This window comes from Herpailurus yagouaroundi, unplaced genomic scaffold, assembly GCF_014898765.1.
Source record: "Herpailurus yagouaroundi ecotype Mexico unplaced genomic scaffold, PumYag 77, whole genome shotgun sequence".
Lineage (NCBI taxonomy): Eukaryota > Metazoa > Chordata > Mammalia > Carnivora > Felidae > Herpailurus > Herpailurus yagouaroundi.
The window spans coordinates 58716444-58734476 of NW_024412388.1; the positions used below are offsets into that span (position 1 = coordinate 58716444).

Sequence of the window (18033 nt, forward strand, 5' to 3'; positions counted from 1 at the left end):
AGTTCCATCCATGTTGTTGCAAATGGCAAGATTTCATTCTTTCTCATTGTTGATGGCTACTTTCACACAACAGATGATAAGGCCTGCAAGCCTATATTTACTATCTTGCACTTAAAAAAAATTTTTTTTAATGGAAGTATAGTTCACACACAATGTTTCAGGTATATAACAGAGTGATTCAACAACGGTATAACTATCTTGCCCTTTAATTATGTATGCAGACCCCTGCTCTGATCAGCAAGGGTTTCATGTCATATTGCATTGCTTCCAGGATAGAACACCTGTCAGTCAATATAATTTCTATATATAATCACATATTACTATTATTAAAATTTTTTCTCATAATCTAGTTTACTTGATTCTAGAGTCATTATTATAGTTTAATGTAAATTAGAAGTTCAAAGGTTCTGTTATTTTTCCCAACATTTTACCCAGAGATAAAATCCATTCATCTTCACTTAAGATTTACTGAGCATTACTATGTTCTAGGCATAGTGCTAGATATTAAAGAGTCAACCACTATGATTAGAAATAATTCTTGTACTCAAGGAGCTTATGTTAACAAAAGAGAGCAGAAAAACAGAAAACGAGACAAAACAGATTATGATAGGTGTTCAGAAAAATAACAAAGAGCTAAGACAAAAATTAATAAAGGGATACATAACTTTGATTCTTCAGGCAGGAAAACCTCTCTAATGAGATAATGTTTAAAATGAGATCTTAAAGAGGAGTAGAAACTAAGAAATCAAAGAATAAGAAGAAAAGCATTACAGTCAGAGACCAGGAATAACCTGGCATATTCAAGGAACTAAAAGAAAACAAGTATTGCCAGAAAAGAAAAAAAAGAGACATTTGTACAAAAGATTATATCAGAGAAGCAGGCAAGGTCCAGATCATGTGAGGCTCTATAACTATGGTAAGAAATATGAACTTACTTTTTAGTGGAGAAGGCACTAAAGAATCTTGAACAGGGACATGACATGATACAAATGACATTCCAAGATCACTCTTGTGAAGGAAGGGGGACATGGGACCAGATATGAGTCCAGTGTAGCATTCCAAGGGAAAAAAAAATTAAAATTGTGTTCAAAATGGTGGCAATAGAGACAGAAAGTAGAATGATGCAAAATAACCTGTTAATTAGATATGCGTGGATAGGAGGAGGAGGTGAGACAAAGAATGATCCCAATAATTGAGGCTTGAGCAACCAGATAATTAATGATGTGATTTAATAAAGGACTGGATGGCCAGGTAGGAGGGGATAAGGTGGAAAATAATAATAATAACATTTTGACAAATGAATTTTGAAGTATCTCTGAGATTCCCAAGTGGAGATAATTATAAAATATGGGAACTCCAAGAAGTCTAGATTGGAGGTATATGCAAATTTGACAGTAAAAAAAGACATTTAAAATCAAACATAGAAATTTGTGAATATCCACTTTTGCCCTAATAGTATAAAAGGTAATAATAGTTATCTTTCTTCACTTCTCTATCTTCCAGGAGAAAAAAAAAAAAGACCATGTTCTAAATGGTGACAAGAAGAAAACAAGGCACTGATAACACCAGTTGCTGTTAAGAAGGGTAACTGAGTGGGTTAAGATGAGTGGGAGGCAAACTATTTTTACAGTGTATCTTTTACATCTTTTTATAATTTTGTAGCATGTGAATGTAATAACTATTCAAAAAACTACACAAATTAAGGAGAACTTACCAGAGTCTAGACAGAGCACCTAGGTAAAGAAAGCAGGCCTTTATGCACCTACATTATTACTCCATTTTCTTAAGCTTTCAAGGAAAACAAAGGTGAAAGGGCAAAAGCATCAGTACCTACTGATGCTTACAAATTAAAATTACTGTAACAAGTTTAAATTAATCACATTTTTAGAAGATTTATGAACTAGAAATGACTTTGCATTCAACTATCCAATCCCTCTCATTTTATAGATTAAGTACATAATCAGAAATAATATATTCTAATTAAAGATAACAAACATCATGCTTTGACTTCAATATTTTAAAAGCAAATCATCATCATTTTTTCATCATACTCCTTCTCTAGCCAACACTGGATTTGCTTTATTGGCCAAGTATGCCATGAAACTAAGTGCTCAAATGTCCTAGTTAAGCTTCATCGACTATCCCTTCAGTTTTCTAAGACCTCAACCTGCTGCTTAAGCTAATTTGTTACATAAAAGATACTAAAACTTAAAATAACCTTCTGCCAATTTTCCACAATGTAGTTTTTAAATCTGAAATCAGATGCTGTGGTTCTAACTTGGTAAATAAACTGAATTCTGTCCTGTCAAATGAATAAAAAATATTCCAGTAACATTAAGACCACTGCAGTGCTAAAGTATGCAAATTATCAACCAAAAGGCTAGATTTACAGGGCATCTATTGTATGTGCCCAGTACTGTACTATATATACTTCATAAACCTTATCTTTTTTTTTTTTCAACGTTTATTTATTTTGGGGACAGAGAGAGACAGAGCATGAACGGGGGAGGGGCAGAGAGAGAGGGAGACACAGAATCGGAAACAGGCTCCAGGCTCTGAGCCATCAGCCGAGAGCCCGATGCGGGGCTCGAACTCACGGACCGCGAGATCGTGACCTGGCTGAAGTCGGATGCTTAACCAACTGCGCCACCCAGGCGCCCCACATAAACCTTATCTTACCCCAATACCCTGTGAGACAAATATTATTCCTATTTTGCAGGTAAGAAGAATAAAGCTAACAGTAGTTAGATAATTTCCTAAAATTATATATCTAGAAATTGTATGAGTCATGACTCTGAAATCTGTATGTTAATTTTTTACTAAATGAACAGTTTTCAAACTTTTTGTCTCAAGATCCCATTTATACTCTTAAAGATTTTGGGGCACCTGGGTGGCTCGGTCAGTTAAGAATCCTACTCTTGATTTCAGTTCAGGTGATGGTGTCATGGTTCATGAGTTCAAGCCCCGCATCCGGCTCTGCACTGACAGTGTGGATCTTGCTTGCGGTTCTCTCTCTTTCCCTCTCTCTGCCCCTCCCTTGCTCGCTCACTCTCTCTCAAAATAAATAACTTAAAATGAAATCTTATTTAAAAAAAGAATTATTAAAGATCTTTTTTTAAAAAAAGAGCTTTTATGTAGATTATTTATATGGACAAAACTATCGATATTTACCATATTAGAAATTAAAATTAAATGTAGAATTTTATTAATTTTAAAATTACAATCACTCTATTACAAACTAATAAAATTTTTTATGAGGAAAATAATTGCATTTTCCAAAACAAAACAAAAAATAAATGACAGGAATGGTGCTATTTTAAACTCTTTAATTAAAAATTAAAATCAACTTCTTTAATGTCTGGCTTAATAGAAGACACTAGATTTTTATAATTATTTCTGCATTCAATAATGTGTAAATTTTGCTTTGATCTGAAGAAAACCTACATTCAGAAGCTATGCAGTTGAAAAAAGGAGGGTATTTTAATAGCCTTTTTAAATAATTGGAGGTGCTCTTTGCTACTATACCAAAACTCAGTGGTCATTTCTTTTTTTTTTTTTTTTTTAATATTTATTTATTTTTGAGATAGAGAGAGAGACAGAGCAAGAGCAGGGGAGGGACAGAGAGATAGGGAGACACAGAATCCAAAACAGGCTCCAGGCTCTGAGCTGTCAGCACAGAGCCCAATGCAGGCCTCAAACTCACAAACTGTGAGATCATGACCTAAGCCAAAGTCGGATGCTTTACCAACTGAGCCACCCAGACACCCCAGTAAGTAGTCATGTCTTAAAGGTTAGCTGCAATGTGAAATCTAAAACTGTATCAATAAACTTTTTGCATTGAGTTATACTGAAACCCATTGGTTTCTCTCGTACTTTAAATGGATCTTTTACATGATTTTGAAACATCATGCTCTGATCATCTGAAAAATACCAGTTGATTGAGTTACGCAGATCTTCCAAATATCAACATATTTCATTATACAAAGAAAAAAAAAATCAAAATACCATCAATCCAACCGAAAAAGTCTTTGGATCCTGGGAAACTGTCAAAGTGACAAAGACAAGTTTCCCAAATTGTAATTTTTGATCCAAAGTCTGAATTTCTTCATTGGCAATAAATACTACCAATTGTCTTCTGTGAAGTCATTCACTTTCCAGAAAAATGTCTGCCAAGTATCTAAATTGGAAAAACCATAGTTTGTCTGGAAGCTGTTCTTTCAAGTAAAAATGGTGTTCTATGACAAAAGCTGCTAGTTTGGCTTACAACTCAAAGAACTATACAAATGTTTTCCCTTATTTTCTCTTCAGTATGCAGAAGAGCATCATGAAAAATCTGTATTATGTCACAAAGAATATCAAAAAGGTATGTACTCAAGATTAAGACTTGATTAATCATTTCTACAGCTTCAACAAAGACATTAAGTGAAACTGGCTTTTTTTTTTTAACTCGAATATGTGGCATACGCATTATGTGACTACACAGTAAATACCAGCAAGTTTGGTCTTTGATTCATACTCAGGTTCTGATAACTTTACCCACCACTGCTTTTGTGACATCAGCAAAAGTGTCAGCACAGTGAAAAAGGCAAGCAATGACTTTGTATTATTACAAAAATAGCTTTGATTTCACCCGCTCCCTAACTAGGGAGAAAACAGGAAGCTCCAGCTTCTAGACACCTTCAAATCCCATCCGAGCAAGCATTAAGAAGGGAGAATTCCTGTGTTTTCTCTCATAAACAGTACTATACTACTAAAACTCACACACACATAATATTAGACTCCAAACCAGGTCTACTTTTTCCTTATTTCCACAGCTACCCCTAGTTACAATAGCATGTTAAATTGACCCTTGCCCATCCAAGCTTTGCTTCATATAGCAGCAGATGGAGCCTTGTAAAATCAGATTGTGTTACTTCTCTGCTCAAAATCCTCACTTCCTATTTACTCAGAATAAAAGCCAAAATCCTTTTGGTCTACAAAAGCTCCACAGGCTTAACCCCCTCTACTACCTCTCAAGTCTCCTTTCTCCTACCACTCTCCCCTGTACCAGTCACAGTTGGCCTTCCTTCTACCCCTTTGAACATGGGGCTTTTATGTTTGTTATTCTCGATCTGAAACTGTTCTGCCAGATATCTGCTCCCTAATTTTCTTTAGGTACTGCTGCAACCCCTGCACCTAAAATACTGTCACATAGTAGGAGCTCAGTATGTATCTGTTAAATGAAGGAAAGAATGAACAAAGAGAAGAAAAACTAAATAATTATAAAGAATCATTAGAATGGTGCTAAAATCAGGGCACCTAGGTGGCTCAGTCGGTTGGGCATCCAACTTCAGCTCAGGTCATGATCTCACAGCTGGTGAGTTCGAGCCCCGTGTCAGGCTCTGTGCTGACAGCTCAGAGCCTGGAGCCTGCTTCAATTCTGTGTTTCCCTATCTCTCTGCCCCTACCCTGCTTGTGCTCTCTGTCTCTCATAAATGAATAAACGTTAAAAATTAAAAAAAAAAAAATGGTGTTAAAATCTGTTTTTAACTTTCCAAAAAGCATTCAATCACAGAACAATGCAGGTTTCCACATATATCCAATCAAAGGATATATGTGCTAAAGAGGATATTCAACACAGCATATAGGTGGTTTTACAGAATTCAGTATAGTACTGAGTAAGAGAGCACATGCATTAACATGCCTGATAAATACTTACAGCCAAGAATCAAAACACACTACACCAGTAGATCAAAGATGACTTCATGAGAGTCAAATAAACCTAACCCTTTAGAAGACTGACAGTATAAATTCAAGTATCAGATAAAAGCCTCAACTGAAGTACTATCTAAACCCCAGGAACAAGAATGTCTTCTGCTGGAAGACACTTAACATGAAAACCGAGAGTAAGATATTGGTATCAATGGGTATTACTATTAAATGAGCCTTCAGAGTTAAAAACAGTTTCAAATGCAGTCTCCCATTCAGGACTACAGTACCCCACCCAAGGGGTAGATATTATTGTATCTTCTTATTTCAGTAGTCAAGCAAATAGAATTTCATAAAAAACTCTTTGTAGAGAAGTGTGGCCTCAAACTAAGATCTAATTCCAAATATAGAGATGGCCTCCTAGTTTTGCAGATCATCTTTGAGGTTTCAACAAAAGTGACAGGCTCAAGAACAGATGAAATTCAACCAAGCCATACAGTTAAACCTAATATATCCTGATAAAAAACACCATTCATAATCTTCAAACAGAAAGAAGACCTTTTTTCTTTTTCCTACCCTCAGCAATACCAGTCTTGCTCTAATAAAACTAAGGTTCCATCTGTCCCCCAAAGAAATAAATAGTATATGAACAGGAACATGTTGTTTGACTACCCAGCCCTCACTCAATTTTTGAAGAACTATGTTCACTTTCTAGAATCCAAAGCATCCTGACAATTATATTATACTCCACATTAGATTTCTATGACTTAAGAATGACATTAACTTGGGACAGACTGCCTAGAATTCAATTCTTCAAGGACTCCTCCAGAATTCTCCTGCCTTATTGAGGATGCAAAGGACACAACATGAAATAACTGCTCATTTCTGCTTCCTTTTTTTTTTTGCCAAAGCTGAAAGGTCAGGGATTCCTGCGCCTATTATAGTTCAGTACAGGAAAGGGGAGAAGAGGACTCGTTCTACCCTCTTATGAGGTAGCTCTGCAGATGTGTTCACGTAACAATTCTAAGTGTCAAGTCACATTCTAATACTTATAACAATGCCATCAACAAACATAGCCACTTAACCCAAGGACAGTCCTACTCTGTTGGGAGATGCATATGGGGGAAGAGAGGTAAGAGGAAGGTCATATTCACATAGACATGAAGATCAACTGAATCAACCCTGACAGATCAGTGAAATGATAGATTTCACTGCCAATCCACCTTCATGCCAAGTGAAGGTACATGATGCTTTAATGGATTATCTTGGGCCTCCAAAAAGTACTTCACTTTTTTTTTTCTAAGAGACACTGAGGTCTGCCTTTCAAAAACAAAGTTCAGAAAACACCACAAAACACAGGAGAAAAATACAAAGTTATTGCTGTTCTTTTAAAGATGTGCCAGCATTTTAACCTTCCTGGCTAAAACTGTTCATCTAACACTTAATTCTAAAATTTTTTTGAAAGCAAAGTGTAGCTTTATAGTCACCTCTTCTCAAACAGACATAAAATGCAGGATTTTCTTGCATCACCCATCATAAAGATTTTAGTGACAAAAACAAAGCAGAGAAAATAATATCAAACTGAAATTTAAAGATTTATATAGAATAAGCCAAAACAAACATACCATACAGGCATCAAATTATCCTATTGCCTCAATTCCCAAACATGTTTTTAATCTTTCTGATGTTTTAAAATCCCTGTCTGATGAATAGACACTTCTCCAAAGACATCCAGATGGCCAACCGACACATGAAAAAATGCTCAACGTCACTCATCATCAGGGAAATACAAATCAAAACCAGAGTGAGATACCACCTCACACCTGTCAGAATGGCTAACATTAACAACTCAGGCAACAACAGATGTTGGCGAGGATGAGGAGAAAGAGGATCTCTTTTGCATTGTTGGTGGGAATGCAAGCTGGTGCAGCCACTCTGGAAAACAGTATGGAGGTTCCTCAAAAAGCTAAAAGTAGAACTACCCTACAACCCAGCAATTGCACTACTAGGCATTTATCCACGGGGTACAGGTGTGCTGTTTCAAAGGGACACATGCACCTCCATGTTTATAGCAGCACTAATCAACAATCTTTCAACTATCAACTACTTTCCAAAGTATGGAAAGAAACAATCTTTCAACTATCAACTACTTCCCAAAGTATGGAAAGAACCCAAATGTCCATCGATGGATGAATGGATAAAGAAGTGGTATATATATACAATGGAGTATTACTCGGCAATCAAAAAGAATGAAATGTTGCCATTTGCAACTACGTGGATGGAACTGGAGGGTATTATGCTAAGTGAAATTAGAGAAAGACAAAAATCATATGACTTTATTCATATGAGGACTTTAAGAGACAAAACAGATGAACATAAGGGAAGGGAAACAAAAATAATATAAAAACAGGGAGGGGGACAAAACAGAAGAGACTCATTAATATGGAGAACAAACAGAGGGTTACTGGAGGGGTTGTGGGAGGGGGGATGGGCTAAATGAATAAGGGGTATTAAGGAATCTACTCCTGAAATCATTGTTTCACTATATGCTAATTTGGATGTAAATTTTAAAAAATAAAAAATAAAATTAAAAAAAAAGAAGTAAAAATATAAATAAATAAAATCCCTGTCTGAAGAAATCTGCCAGCCACTGGGCAGAGAGGTTACACATGTTAACCATTTCATTACCATTCCCTTGAGTTTCCAACATTGGCAGCAATACTCGCAGTTGAGATTTAACTTACATTTGAAATCTCCAATCGCTGTGTGTAATAGCTACACAAAGATTACATTACAACTCATTAAAAATGAAAATTAAGGGGCGCCTGGGTGGCTCAGTCGGTTGAGCGGCCGACTTCGGCTCAGGTCATGATCTCACGGTTCGTGAGTTTGAGCCCCGCGTCGGGCTTTTGCTGACAGCTCGGAGCCTGGAGCCTGTTTCAGATTCTGTGTCTCCCTCTCTCTGACCCTCCCCCGTTCATGTTCTGTCTCTGTCTCAAAAATAAATAAACGTTAAAAAAAAAATTTTTTTTTTTAATGAAAATTAACTGTATACAGAAGATGGCTTGTCACATGCCAGGCAATGTAATTACAGGCAGCAGAAACTGCCAAATTTCTCAGAATATATCAGGAATTTTTCACATCTAGGAAAAGCTGGTTTAATCAATTCGTATATCAAGGATTTCAATCACTCTGGTACCTAAGAGCTTCTGATTAATGTCCAAAGGAAAATAATTTACGTCTGAGGATATTTAACTCAAGGGAAAAAACAAAATTACAAGTTTAACAAATGAGAAGTGCAGTCAAAATCAAGAAAGTCTTCTATATGCTTCATAAGCATTCTCAATTCTGAAAGTGCTAAAGAAGTAAAAATCATTACCATCAACTAAAAAATAGCATTTCACCATGATGCTTTAACTACCAATGTCAAAAAGTAATTCAGAAAATTTTTTACAATGTGAAGAGAGGCTTAGACTTAAACTTTATTCCATACTAAAGAAAAAATAGTATATAACTAAAGATATACTAAGGATATAAAATTTAATAAATTTGTGTATATTAGGGGCGCCTGGATGGCTCAGTTAAGTGTCCAACTCTTGATTTCAGCTCAGGTCATGATCTCATGGTTTGTGAGATCAAGCGCCACATTGGGCTCTGCACTGACAGCACAGAGCCTGCTTGGGATTCTTACATTCGTCTCTCTCTGCCCGTCTCCCACTTGCACTTTCTCTCTCTCTCAAAATAAATATATAAACTTAAAAAAAATTAATAAAAATAAATTTGTGAACATTTAATGTAGTGTATCTTTTTTCCCACCCCCCCAAAACTTTACTAAATATACAATGAGTCACAATCATTTGGCATATGTGAACACAGTATACTCACGATTTATAGCTATTACTGTATTTAACTTAGATTTCCAAAGATTTGTTTGGATCCAAAGACAGTATTCCTCAAGATAACTGATGACTCAGAAAAAGCAACTCATACTCAACGAACATTTTATCACAAAAGAAAAAGTTCAATCCTTGCTCCTATTCAAGTCAGTAATTTGTAAATACACAAAAATACACAAAAACACATTTTAAAAAGTTTATCGAATAAGACATCACTGGAAACTGAAAGAGCTAACGAACAGTGAGCTAAATGACCAGATTAGGGCACAGTAAGCTTTCCAACTAGATAGAATAAAGGATCAAAACGAACAAAGTATGATTTAATAAATGTAAAGTCCTATTTTAGGTTAAAAAAATAACTGTAAGAAGGGACAGCATGGAGAGACAGCCAATCACTTGAGAAAAAGCAATATTAAAAAATTAACATACTCTTGCACTGCATTACTTAATGTGTGCTTTTTAGTACACATTGGCACACTGTTCAGCTCTAAACATACATTGCTTAAAGCAATGAATATGCTCTCCTTTTTGTCTTTGCTTATGAGGCTACTATAGCTCTAACACCAAGGTTAGTTCTTAGCACCATCCTCAAAGGGAAGAATTAACAAACTGAGTTTCACTAAAAGACAATGATTAAGATTTTCATTTACTTATTTAACACACATATCTAGTATTTAATGTTTCAGGGACCATCTAAGCACTTTATAATCCATGCCAAATGAAGAATGGATGCAGAAGTTAGGAATGTTTAACTGAAAGATAAGAACATGACAGCTCTTGTCAAAGATCTAAAGGGCTATCATGTGGATGAGGTAGCCCATTTATTTGTGCCATTACATAAAAAGGAAACAGAACAAACAAGAGTGACCGGTTTGGGCTCTATAGCAACTCTGAAATTTGTCCAATGGCAAAAATCTCTCCATAAGGCTACTATAAGGACTAAATGAGAAAATACATATTAAAGAACTTTGTTGTAAATTTCCACAGTACACATTACTAGAATGTACTTCTGTACAGTATAGTGGGTCCTGACTAACAGAAATATTTACCGAGGCTGACCACGGACTTTGGAGTCCTAGCTATTAGTTCAGTTCCCAGCTTTGCAATTTATACCAAGTATGCAACTTTAGCAAAGTTTCCTTGTATCTCTAGGCTTCACTTTTTTCACCTTTAAAATAAGGATAAAAGAATCTGCTTTGCAAGGTGATTGTGCAAATTAAATGTGATAATATAGGTAACATTTAGCATAGTGCTGACACACTCAGTAAATTGTGTCTATGATGAGGATAATCATCATCATCATCATCATCATCATCATCATCATGTTGTAGAAGGTATCTCTCTGGTGAATATAAAACTATGTGGTATGATGTGGTATGACTGCATGGCTCTGCTATGCACCTGCATGAGTGTATGAAACTGCTATGCACTTATCATGTTACAACAATCCAAATATAATATACAGCTTGCATTTGTTTGGTGATTTTAAAAGCGTTTATCTTTTGTAATGTGAAGGAAAAAATATCCTTAAAATCTAAATAAGTATCCAGGTTAGTAAAATATCAGGAATAAAAGTCATGTAATGTAATGGGGAAATTATGCAGCTACAGAAAGAAAAGGGACTAAAGAAGTAGCACATTAAATATAAGCTACTCTTCCTAGTTGACTTCATGGTGAGAGATGAAAATATATATTGAAGGGGGAAAAAATTACACTCTCTATAGATATGTGAACCACTGGTTACAGTCATCAGAAATACCAACAATACAAGGGCAGCTAAGTTCACTGCAAACATTTGGTACATCAAAGCAATGTAAAAAGAGAAGTTCAGTAGGCTAAGGACAAGAGTATAAGGGATTTAGGATTCTAATTACTTCATTACCATCAACAAACAATATTATGCTTGTTGCAATAACAGTAAAATGATTGAATAAATGTAGGAATGAAAAACCAGGTGCAGCTTTCAGGTACTTTTTTGAGGATTTGAATTATGATCAATGGCAGTGATATTATTACAATATTGGAAATTCGGGGGCGCCTGGGTGGCTCAGTTGGTGATGCGTCCGACTTTGGCTCAGGTCATGATGTTGCCGTTCATGAGTTCAAGCCTCAAATCCGGCTCTGTGCTGACAGCTCAGAGCCTGGAGCCTACTTCGGGTTCTGTGTCTCCCTCTCTCTCTGCCTCTGCCTCTGCCTCCTGCCCCGCACTGTCTCTCTCTCAAAAATAAACATTTTTAAAAAGGCAACTATTTAAAAAAAAAATACTGGAAATTCAGATACAAGTGCAATTGTTGGAGAATTATACAACCAATAGAAATCTTATTTTTTAATCTAAATTTTTGCCCTAATTTCACATAAGAAGCCTAGAGTCCACTGGAATTAAGGGAGCTTATTCCTCAGGCAAGCATTTCATTAATGTGTTATATATTATTTTGACCAGAGTTGAGTGTGTCTTAAATGAATGTATACAATAGTCATGTTCAGTTAAAAGCAGAGCTATAAATAGTATTTGTCAACTACTCAATTTAAAATGGCTTATTAAATGTTGAAAATGTCAGTGTTGACGTGTTTTCATTAATAAATGCACTGCTGCTTGGAAGTCAACTCAATTACATCACATTTTTGAAATTAAAAAAAAAAGTTCAGCTGATGAGTTACGACAGAAAGTAGAAATACAGTCCTTGAATAATAAATGATACTCTATTTTGCCATATAGGTTATGATGAAGTTACTATGAAAAACTGTAGTACTATTTTTAGTCACAGTCATCAAGATGAAACATTATTAGCAATTATGTAAAACAAGCAAAACACTCAAAACTCTACTCCAAAATTTTAGCTACTTAAGTCACTTTACTTACTCTAGGTATCAAATGCCAACAACTTTCTACATTTTGGCTGTTAGAAATCAAAGCATTCTATATCCCATCTTAAATGCAAAGTGTAGACACTTTGTATCAAACTAAGTTTCCTGAAAGCAGAGAAAAAGAAACAGACAACCTGGGGGCAGGTAGAAATCACAACCAGTTGCAGTCAAGTTGGGATCTGTACCTGAATAATGAAAGGGAGGTGGGCCATTTTATATGTACAAAATTCGAGATCCCCAGGTGAGAGAAGGGGAGAGAAAGAAAAGAAACACAGTTACATAAACATAGGAAGGCCAGGTTGGACATGGGGCAATTTTCAATTTCTTTGTAAAAAATCAATACGTTGAAGGCCTGTCTCAAAAATAAACAAAACAGCTTCTCAGAGGAAACTTTGAAGTGGGCAAGGAGGAAACATTCCTTTGCACCCACAAGCATCAATCCCCTGACCACTGGCATGCTATTACTGAAACGGTCATGATTTACAGGCATTTGGCCCGGATGACGAGCAAAGGAGAGGAAAGAAAGGTCTGTTGGAGAGGAGCCTAGGATTCCAGAGGCCTGGGAAGGCACACCCTACGTTCGGGAAAGGAGAGGTGGAGAGGGACGAGCACTCCTCACCGTGATTATCTTTCTGCCCGATATTGTGCGTGCGGATGAGAGAGGACAGTCTCCTCACATCCCCCTTGAAGACGCACTCGTGTACCGGGTAGTGTGCGGGACAACTGCCTCCATCTGCGACGACAGCAATGGGGTTGGTGCCCGCTAGAAGAGCCGGGGATTGGGAGGTGGTAGTCACGGAGGAACCGTGCAGCGGCAGGGCCGGGACGCCAGGGGGGTTGGAGGAGGCCGGAGCTGTCTTCAGCTGCAGCCGGCGGTGATGGTTACTGAAGATCTTATGACAGGCTTTGCCGCCCTTGCCGCCGCCGCCTGTCCCAAGCCTGCCTCCCGTAAAGGTGCCGCCTAGGGTAGCCGCCGCTTCCTCATCCCCGGGTTCCAGCAGGTCCCCCTCTTCTTTGCTGGGCTTGTGGTCTCTCCGCAGTGAGCGGATCTTCTCCCCGGTCATCGCCGCCAGGGGCAGAGAGGGGATCCGGGAGGCTCACCGCCCGCGACGGAGCTGGCGCTGCGGCGGCGCAAGGCGATTAGAGCGGTGGCCAGGATCCTCCAGCGCAGCATGAACTCTCAGGGCGCCCCCGAGCCCGGGACAAACGCATCTCCTGGAGAGAGAAGAGCCGGCTCTCGCCTAGGCACGAAGGGACGCGCGCTCGCTGGGGGGAGCTAGAGCTCAGGTGCCCACGACACCAGGATCCCTGTCCCCGCTGCCGCAGCCGCCGCCACTACCTCACGCCGGAAAACAGGGCACGGCCATCTTACCCTGACTTCTCTCGCGAGAGCTCCCTCGGGAGGAGGGAGGAAACACCGCGATAAGTGAGCTGGCCTCTCCCCTCCTCGCACCGTCTAGTCCCGGAGAGTAACCGAGCTCCGCCCCTAGTTTAGGACCTGACAATTGGCGCTTCTGATGGGCGGTGTAAAACCTTAACTTGTGTTTGAGATACTCGATGCAGTTTGTAAACAATGACTGAAACCCTCAGACCTCTGGGTCTCCAGCAGAGTAATGCAAACTGACGCCACTGCACACAGGATGTGATGTCAGTATGATGTTGCACAAGATACTCATTCAATCAACATTTACTAAGCATCTACTTTGTATCATACACTGAGCTACTAGATTTCCAAGACGCCACTCCTGGCTCCAAAGAGATCAACGCGGGGGGGGGGGGGGGACGATAAACAATTGGGAGCTGGGTTGAAAACAAAAAACTAAACTAAACAAATAAATAAGAGAAAAATTTTCGCGTTGGGGTGTCAGAAAAGACAACAGTTTAGGGGCTGACCTTGGAAAACAGGCTATTCGGCAAACGGGGTGAAGGGAAGTCAGATTTTTGTTAGATAAATGAGTTACAAACAGGTGTCAGAGTTTCAAGCAAGGAATGGATGCTAAAGGATGGCAAATAATAATTGTGTAAATGGAATATCCTTGGACTAGTTCATGGCCAAACTCGACCCATCGTCAAATTCTGAAGAAACGTAAATCTGAGGTCTGGACCAAATAACTAAAGTTGTGGGGAACTTGAAGTGGGGTAGTTAGCAAAAACATCCTCGAAGTCTTCCTTCACTCGTTTTATCTTTTCGAAGTCCCGTTTACACTGACAGCTGCTTCTCTCAAATCTCTTCTTTCTTCAACTTTATTGCCACCTCCATTCCTCGGCAAATAAATAAATAACTGTGGGAGCTGGGGTCTCTTTATCCTTCCCTGCCATTCAGGTTTTCACCTCCCATCTTCTTCCAAATCTATTCAATTCGATTTATTTCTACCCTGCTTTCTTTTCTTTTTTTAGCGGGGGGAGAGGGGGAGGGGGATGAAGGTTGTTCCAGTTATCTTCAACCATTACCTAATCAACATCTCAAAGGATCCTATCCTACTCATAAAGCAAGAGGTACTGAACACATACATACAAAAACACTTTGTTCTTCCACAATAGCCAATATTTATTAACTCTAAGGCAGCCAATATGCTTGCCACTTTATATGCTGTTATCTCCTTGTGATATTATTTTTAATCTTCACTGGACAGTTGAAAAAACTTGCCCAATGCTTCAAAGCTGGAATGCAGCACAATGCGGCCTGATTCTAGAGCTAGAGAGTTAGGAAGGAGCCAGATCATGCAGGATTTTGTAGGTCTTCTTCAAAGTTTAGACTTTAGCCCACAGGAAATGGACAGCCCTTTGGAGACGTTGAATAGGGGAATAGGATGATGAGATTTGCCTTTTAGAAGAGCCATTCACTCACTCATAGTTTAGAAAAAACATGTATCAAGAATAGACTACAAGGAGGCTACTCTAGAGACAAAGAAACTGACAGACTACTGCATAAATCAAAAAACAAATGTGTTAGTAAATGCATGTAGAAGTATGGCAGAATATACCCATCACACAGAGTGAACAGTGGTTAGCTTTGGAAGATGGGATTGCCAAAGCACGTATTTCCTACATTGCTTGAATGTTTATTTACAAAGGGAAAGGGTTAGTTTTTATTTCAGAAAAAATTAATCAATTTTTAAAGAAGTTTGCAGTAATTCAGATGGTGAGAAATTATGAGAGCATGAACCAAGTTAGTAAGAGTGATGCTAGAGAAGGTGCAAGAGTTAAAAAAAATTTTTTGTTCGCTTTTGGCATATTGAATTGAAGCTTCTTGTTGCTCAACCAGAAGAAGTAAGATGGTTTGCATTTTGGATATTTTGAAATTACCCTAGAAGGCAGAGATCAGGGTTAAGATTCAGGAGTTATCATTACACAGTAATTGATGCCACAGAAGTCTTTGAATTTCCCCAAGGAACAGTGTGTAGTGCATAGTGTGAGAAATTAAGGTCCAGTCTAGAATAAAATACCAATATGTAAAGCTTGTGTATAAAAAGAGTGGCCAATATCCTATTGTAATCAAAAACCTACACCAAATAGTCTACCATTATAGCTAAGAAGTATGTTATCACTAGTGACTGACACTTGTAGATAGAAATGAAAATTCCTGTGTCCCTCTAGTAAAATCAAACACTGCAGGCATCAAAAGTAATATTCAGCCCTTATTTTTAAGGGTTCAACAATATAATAGTGAAAAGTGGTGTAGAAATATAAGATTGCAACACATTGTGAAAAATACAAGAAATTATATGAGATCCTGATATAATACAGAAGTTATCAATTCTATTTGAAGGAAATGAAAGTCAAGTGATTAGCAAGTCTTTCTGAAGGAGATAATAGTCTGAATTAGGTTTTAAAGAATGTATAGAGTTGGCCAATTGGGCAAGGGGAAAATATAGATAATAACAATAATTATAATAATAACAGCTACCATTTACTGAGAGCTTACCATGTATTAGGCATTGTTCCAAGCAAGTTTCAATAACTGTTCGATTTAATCACACAACAACTCTATCAGGTACTTACTGTCCCCATTTTACAGATGAGGCAACTGAGGCACAGGAAATGATCATCCAGCTGATTAGTAGAGGTGAAAAAATAGTAGGTATAAATGCAGCATTATATTTTAGAACCATTGGAGCATAGTATGTGACAGGAAATGTGGTTGTAAATAAGGCTAGAAAACAAAGCAGGAGATAGGTTGTAAAAAGCAACCGTAAGACACTTGGACGGTATATACTAGGCAGTGGAGAGTTTGCAAAAGATTTCAAACACAGTAAAGACAGGACCACATGTAATCACCATAATGTATAATCAACCCATCTTCCAAAAATAGGAGATTCTGCCAAACTTTCCAGCTTCGCCTCCTCCCACATTTCCAGATTCATTCCTCATTCTAACCAAAACAATCTGCTGGCAGTCTCTGATCCTCTCTCACGTTTCCATGCCTTTGCACATGCCGTTCCATATGTCCTAAACCCATTTCTATTTCATTCACCTAGATACCTCCTCAGTCTGTCAAAATTAGTTTAAATTTTCTCTCTTCTTAGCACAAGGGTTTTTTTTTTTTAACTTGACATAGAATTCAGGGGTCCAGGAAATTACATTGAACTAAACCTCTAAATAAAATTCATTTTAGCGTGGCTTTCTATTATGAATGTAGGTCACAAACCACAATAGTATTGGCAGCACTTGTGCCTTTGCAATCACAAGAAAACACATTTTTGGGCCACATTACAGTTGTTACAGATATCCCAAAATACCATTTATGCTCATCACTATCTCAAACTTAACATTAATTAATATGTCCACTACTTGATCTTGTTTTTTAATGAGTTAATAAAGCACATTAATTACTATATCACATTTTTATTTGATTTCAATAGCTATTTGATTTGTTTTATTTTGATTTGATTTGTTTTATTTCATTAGCTATTTCCTTTTGTAACCCAAAGTATTTTATGCATTTAAAAACATTGTTCTGAAAATGGCTCTCTAGGCTTCACCATACTGCCAAAGAGGTTCTTGGCACAAAAACAAAAGTTAGTGCAAACTTCCAGTTGTAAAATAAATAAGTCAGAGAGATGAAAAGCACAGCCTGGGAATATAGTCAATAACATAATAGCGCTGCATGACAAATGATGACTACACTTACTATGGTGAACCCTGAGTAATGCATAGGACTGTTGCATCACTATATTGTACACCTGAAACTAGTATAACATTGCATGTCATCTACACTTAAATAATAAAAAAAATTTTTTTAAGTTACTCCTTTTTAGGAGTCTCTAATGGCACCTCCTCTCTCCTTCTCTCCTATCCAACGTGCCACCATTCTGAATTAGGTGTCCTTCCTTTGCCTTCTTTCTGATTTCCCATTTTAATTTTTGCAAGTTATATCTTGTCTGCTTCCTCAACTAGTCCTTTGAGCTCTCTGAGTCCCAGAACTATGTTTATCATTTCTGTATGCACAGTGCCTTTCAGATAGTGAAATAGTGAATGCTTAATATTAATAATTAACAGTTCTTGGATTAACCAATCAATTAGAACATAAAACCCCAAAGTATCTACAATGTACCAAGACAATTGTAAACTAAGTGATGAGATG

At 37.5% G+C, this 18033-nt stretch overlaps 1 protein-coding gene and 1 long non-coding RNA gene across 3 annotated transcripts in view; both read right to left on the reverse strand.

Annotated features, from left to right (window-relative positions):
• Positions 1-13837, reverse strand: part of ANKRD13C (ankyrin repeat domain 13C) — a 92074-nt gene extending 78237 nt beyond the window's left edge. The window contains exon 1 of one of the 2 annotated variants that reach the window (XM_040470624.1): positions 13069-13837. In XM_040470624.1, the coding sequence (XP_040326558.1) occupies positions 13069-13513 (445 nt within the window). In that variant the 5' untranslated portion in view covers positions 13514-13837. The remainder of the gene's footprint in view (positions 1-13068) is intronic. The other variant, XM_040470623.1, reaches the window with a different exon arrangement.
• On the reverse strand, positions 1480-2896 carry LOC121027305 (uncharacterized). The gene is made up of 2 exons (XR_005788655.1): positions 2670-2896; positions 1480-2440 (listed from the first exon to the last, which is right to left on the reverse strand). It is a non-coding gene; the product is annotated as an uncharacterized LOC121027305 (long non-coding RNA).
• Positions 13838-18033: the final 4196 nt, after the last annotated feature.